General features: G+C 52.2%; 1 protein-coding gene across 1 annotated transcript; it reads left to right on the top strand.

Annotated features, from left to right (window-relative positions):
* Positions 1–1,558: 1,558 nt before the first annotated feature.
* LOC119396196 (engulfment and cell motility protein 2) lies at positions 1,559–4,960 on the top strand. Its single transcript, XM_037663295.2, has one exon. It carries the CDS (start codon positions 2,113–2,115, stop codon positions 4,270–4,272), a length of 2,160 nt encoding a protein of 719 aa, XP_037519223.1. The 5' UTR covers positions 1,559–2,112; the 3' UTR covers positions 4,273–4,960.
* Positions 4,961–6,139: the final 1,179 nt, after the last annotated feature.

Raw genomic sequence — 6,139 nt, 5'->3', positions numbered from 1 at the left:
GGCATTCACTAACTTCATGTGTACATTTGATGTACACGTGCCTCCTGACGAGCCATGTTGAAATGCACAATAATGATTTAGCTACGTGTAAAAGTAGCGTGGTTGGGCCACAAGTGCAGGAAATACATGGGTGAAAAGCCCCAAAGGAAGGGCAAACGTAAACTGAGCTGTCTTTTCACTTCGTTCCCTAACAGAGAAAAAGCAGAACAGTGCTACAGTTCAGGTTTGGTTGTCGGTTTGATACACTGCTGTATGGTTCAGCTACAAAAACAAATTGAGCGCAGTTTTTAGCGGCATCACATACACTCCAATTTTGCCAGCCTACTGTGGTAACATGCATCGTGCATGTTCAGTAATTGTTATTGCCCCTTTGAAGACTTGGAGGCAACATTTTACCTGGCCAAAAGGCCCTTTTTCGTCAGTAATATGCCATCGCAGCACAGCGAAAGACAGATGGAACACAACAGCATCCGCCATGGCAGCGCTAGGTCGCGGGCTCGACTCCTGGCTGCTGCGGCGGTCACATTTTCGCAAGATGGGGCAAATCGCAATAATAAACAAAGCGTTCTTAGCACACCAGAGAGAACATTTATTCGAGCTATGTTAGCAGGTGATTTTTCTCCAATATCGAAAAAGTGACTCCGGTCGCAAAAGTACGTTATGTGGGCTAGAAAAGGCTCGACACGAAAAAAAGGCGTGGCGAGGCCGTGACGTCATGTTTTTTTTATGTCGTCTGCGGAAAAGAAAAAAAGGAACAAGACGCAGCACTCATAGTATTTCAAGAGGGGCAAAAACTAAGCTTGGGAAGTTTCAATAACTTTAGCCTAGCCGCAGCGCCCGAAGTGCAAAACAATGCTTTCAAATCCGTGACGTCGCGGCTACCCGTCAGCTCTGTGTTTTAGGCGCGAAATTCGAAAACATTTGACCTTCAGTGTCTCGTCAGCAACCATCGCACCGCGAAGTCATCAAGTGTAGAGTTGTTCAAGATTACGTTGCTACAAGTCCAAACTGATTTTATGTTTATCTTGAGGTCGAAGTTAAACCGGCAACACCCCACTACGGCGGCATGCTTCACAATCTAATAGTGGGTGTGGCTCGTGGAATCGAAACGAAAAAGCGCATTCGCTTGCGCTGCTTCTGGTGCACGTAAAGAACTCCGAATGAAACACACCCCCGAGCCTCTCTCTGCACCGTCTCTCGCGGTTGTGCTGAAATGATGCTCCGAAATTAAAATAATTGTTCAGTGTTAGCTGCGCCACGTTTGTGCGGACGAGGTTTACGACCTCAAGGGAGTACGAGCAATGAAAAATAAAAAATTAAAAAAATGCGCGACGCATTCAGCGAGCGTGCTTACGCGAGAAACGCCTCGGCACCGCTGCCGCTCCCGTCAACGAACGTGCGCTGAGTGTGCCGCGCGTATGCTCTCTCCCCCCCGTCGACTCACTCCCCCGTGGTCGGGTTTCCCGAGGTCGTCTCGGGTGTCCTTTTCCGTACACGACGCGCGTTTGTCAGGTAAGTGACGTTGCGCCGACAGCAAACTACGGCAGTGGTGTGATGGCAGCGGCGCAACTTTCCTTCTGCTGCCGTTGCGCGGTGTTGTCTCAGAGGTCCCAGCACAGGCGCTGCTGGCGGCCCATCGTTCGACGTTGCCATCGAACACACCGGACGCCCGATGCCGTGGCCTCGCCGGGAACGTGGTGCAGCGGCCGCTAAACGTGCTCGTCGAGCGACAGCTGCTACGGAATTCCGTGTTGTGCGTTGCGCGCCTCGCAGCGCGCGCCGTCGGAGGTGTACGCAGTGGTCCATGACTGCAAAGGCACACGTGATCGCGCTTGTAAGCGCACTGGAACGCGCCGTGCCGAATGATTCTACTACGTCGGCTCCGACACCGATACAAGCGATATTCTCCGCGCTTCGCTGGCGTCGCTGACGTTAGAACGAGCGGCCGATGCTGTGGCGAAACCTCGGCGCGCTGCCGATAAGGAAGCTCGGCCCCGATAGGAGCGTCAGAACGAAGTCCACGCCGCGTGGGGGGATGGATAATCGGCGCTGCCCGAGATGAGTATATGACAGCGTAGTGTCACGCCGATTAGGCGCGTCTCGCTGTTTTCGATGGCTTCTGCCGCGAAGCCAGCCGCCCCCGGGAGGCGGGCGAAGGTCGGCGTCAAGACACCCCGTGGAGATCTGCTGCTCGATCTTGATCTAGATCTGCCACTGTCTACCATCGTCGAGGACGTGTGCCATGACGTAGGCATTGCCGACCCCGACCTCTACGCGATCAAGTACGACGGCAGCGAAGTGTACGTCTTCGACACCAACAGGCAGGACATCAGAAACGGCGACATGCTCCAACTGGTCCGGATGCCGATGAACAAGAACGAGGTCGTCGAGAAGCTCAGCTCCGGCACACCGGACGAGAAAGCGGAAGCTTTGCAGGCGCTGCTGATCCTGGCTGCGGATCCCGATTCAGCCGTCATGTTCATCGCCCGCGACGGCCACAGGAGCATTGTGAACTGGATCGAAGTGGGCGTGTACAAAGGGAATCTGCTTTGCCGAGCTATTCAGTGCCTTCAGGGTTTGATCGATCAGAGCCTGATAACGTGGGAGATACTGTCGAACAAGTGCTTGAGCAGGATACTAAAGGAGACGAACTGTGCCAACGGAACAGATTGGAATAACGTGGAAGTTTTCCTCAGCGCGCTGGAATGTGTGGTAACGAGTAACCCGTCTGCGTATGAAACTGTTTTCATGGGCATGCCCTGGGAGCGGTATGCGTTGTTGATGCAGGAAGGTTCAGTGGTGGTCATGAGGAACTGCGTCATGCTATTGAACGCTCTCTTCGCTCAAGGCAACCCTGGTAACAGGGACGCCCTTAAGAACGCCATCAGTAACTGGAAAATAAAGAGCGTCGTGTGGACGAGGCTGAAGAACTACGGACAAGTCGATGCGGAGTTGGCGCACGCGCTACACGTCTTTCAAGCCCAGATGCTCGGCTTGTACGAGCGACTACGGAATGCCAGCGTCGACACCGAAGACCTAGCTCTGAATGGCAAGGTCGACATTCTCTTGAAGCTCGCGCAGAGCGGTTTGAAGTCGGACGACGCCAGGTATAAGCAGCTGGACTGCAAACGACGCCTGTCGATCCACCACACCGCCATGGGACTCGAGGACGTGAGTGTTCCGCTGAATGACTTCGCGAAGCCGGCGGGTAGACTTGCCATAGAGAACCTCTTGTACTTCGCCGACAAGTACAACTTGAGCTTTACCACGGCGATTCAGGAGAATCTGTTCAGCTCGTCCGAGCACATGTGCCCCTTGGTCGAGAGCAGCATCCTGCTGACCGAGCTCTTGTGCCGCGTGTTCAGGGTCGGCCAGCCGGCTGGCGACGACGGCACGTTCATGCTCATGTACTTCTCCCACGAATGCTTCTTCGAGGAAGTGTTCAGCGTGTGCATGCTACTCGTGTTCAAGACGTGGCGCGAAATGAAGGCGTCGAAGGCGAGCATCCGCAAGGTCTTTGGCATTGTGAACGAGCAGATTGTGCGGGCGCTCAGGCTCAATCCCCACTGCCTGGACATCAACGGCTTCCGCACGACGCTCTCGTCCCTGCCTTACTCGGAAATCCTCAAACAACTGCAGCGAGAGAACGACGAACGCAAAGCGTCCGAGAGACAGTCTCGAGCCGTGAACCAGCTGAGGGATTCCTTCCGCGCCGAAATCGTCTCCTTAGTGAACGAGAACCGTATCAACGTTCTCTGCAATGGAGCCAGGTTCCAAAAGTTCGGAGCCAAGGGGAACCGCATCAAGGACGGTTACGTTTTCGTCAAGCTTTCACGCAACTTAAAGGCCATTCACTACGGCGACTGCAACGCCACCTGTGAGGACGTCGACATCGAGGAACTGTGCGAGAGCATCTTGGTATCGGACATCGAAGCGATCAACACTGGCGCGTCTTGCCCTCACGCGCGCAAGGCAGCCAGGCAGATCGTAGACCTGGCTTTTTCAGTTGTGGTCTGTGGCGATGGCCAGCCGCTCAATCTGGTGGCTCCCAACGCGAAGGTGTTCAACCGGTGGCTGGATGGGCTGGACGTCCTACTAGGCAACACCGCGAGCAGCATCGAAGCGCGTGGAGACATGGGTATTCTGTTGGACATGGAGGTTCGGCTTAGGCTTCTGGAGACCGAGGGCATCCACATCCCCGAGACGCCTCCTCCAGTTCCTCCTCCGCCGTCGAACTTCGACTTCTCCTCGAGGTTTTTCGGCAGCTTGTGAAACCTTGTCGTGTGACGTGTGACTGCTGGTGCAATCCTTTATAACCAGCTGCTGTTGTGTGATATGAACTAGTCTCGTTCGAACCATTCCTACAGCAAAGCTATAGAGCTTCGCCATATTGGGTCACAGCGCAGTCCACTTATAAAGGCAGTAAATATCACTGACCATATCAAAATTTGTGCCGTTACTATGCAAAAAAAAAAAAAAGCCGCATATTGCGATTGTACAGTGATCGCAAATCATCGGGGATGACTATAATCCGGCCTTCTAAACGGTGTTTTTTTTTTGTTTTGTTTTGTTTTATTCGGGCTAAATGGTGCCGCGCTTTCTCGACGCTCTTCTATAGGTGGTTGGTTTCCACCACCCAGTTTCCACGTTCACAAACATTTCTATCTACCAACTTGCAGACTGTGCGAATATCCTTTATCATTGGACTGCGCTAGGCTCAGCAACCGCTGCCTATTGCGGAGTTCCCATTGCTGACAACCTCGCTGCCAGCGAGGCAATGCAAACTCTGAAGTGTTTGAACTCCGAAGTGTTTGCCCTACGGCTGCCTTCAACCAAGTTCCTCCTGCAACTAAAGCAATGCACAGTCAACAATTAATGAAGTTCAGCATCTGAACGAGTCAAAGTAAGTCGCCGCGTTGTGGACATGCTATATAAATAATTTCGAGTTATATATACGACCTTCTCGTGTGCATTTAATTCGTTGTCATCGGACGGCTGCACAAACTGACACCAGAGCTGTCGTCTCCCGTGGGTCACACATGAGTAACGTGCACTCCTAAATTCACAGTCCCGTATGCTATAGTCCATGGAACAATCGCCAGGCTGACAGCTTATCGGTGGCGTTGCCAGGGGGTGGCACATCAGGCACGTGCCCCCTCGCCCGAAACAAATTTCTGTCTACGTCACTGCAACATATACGTTCGCCTCTTCAGTCTTATTAAATATCGACTTTTACAGATGCGTATCTGAAAAGCGCATACGTCGTTTCTGCTAAGGGTGTCGAAGTAATTCAATTTATTTTCTTCAATTTGCGCTCCCCGCTTTTTTTCTATTTTAGTCTACATCGTTCATAAAGCACCTCAAGCTTTCCTTGGTTCGTCCTTGAAAAAGTTCAGAGACCCATAGGCGTGCGCACAGGGGGGGGGCAGGGGGGGGGGGGCGCCCCCCTAATCACCTAAGAGGGGGGCCCGCAAAATCTGGCCCGTACATTGACCCTTCTAGTCACCTAAGAGGGGGGGGGGGCGCAAAATCTGCCCTATACATTGACTTAGTAGGGGAGGGGCCGCTGCGATGAACCTTCGCCCCCCCCCCCCTAATGGCCAATATATGGGTAGCAATACATCGGGGAAGTGAGATGTTGCGTATATACGTAGGTTGGCTTCGTATATGGCCTGCCCACGTCGCCAACTAAAACTTGGGACGAAGCAGGCAAACAACGAGATAACGCCGTTTATTGAACCATGCGGACAGAGCTTGCCCGTGTCGGCAACTTAAGAATGGGACCAAGGGGGCAAACAACGACCTAAGGTGTTTTATTGAACCGTGTGGACAAAGATAGAATGGCGTTGCGAAATTTGTGTGAAGATGATAAGCTGATAAGGCAGTAAAGTCCAATTTAACGTTTTACACTAGTAACACGGGTTCGTAACGATCGAATGAAATCGCTTGAGCCGCATTAATATGTTCGATGTATTGTTTAGCATAAAAATTAATCTACTTGCTTTGCACTATAAATGTGCCATATTGCAATACATAGGCCGCGGGTGATAGTTTTGTAAAAAGCTAAATCGGGTGCTGCACCTCACATTGCTCGTAACTGTACGCTGCTTCCGATCATTTAAGTAGGCTATATACTTAA

This window comes from Rhipicephalus sanguineus, chromosome 6 (genome assembly GCF_013339695.2).
Source record: "Rhipicephalus sanguineus isolate Rsan-2018 chromosome 6, BIME_Rsan_1.4, whole genome shotgun sequence".
Classification (NCBI taxonomy): domain Eukaryota; kingdom Metazoa; phylum Arthropoda; class Arachnida; order Ixodida; family Ixodidae; genus Rhipicephalus; species Rhipicephalus sanguineus.
This window is presented reverse-complemented; position numbering and strand designations above follow the sequence as displayed.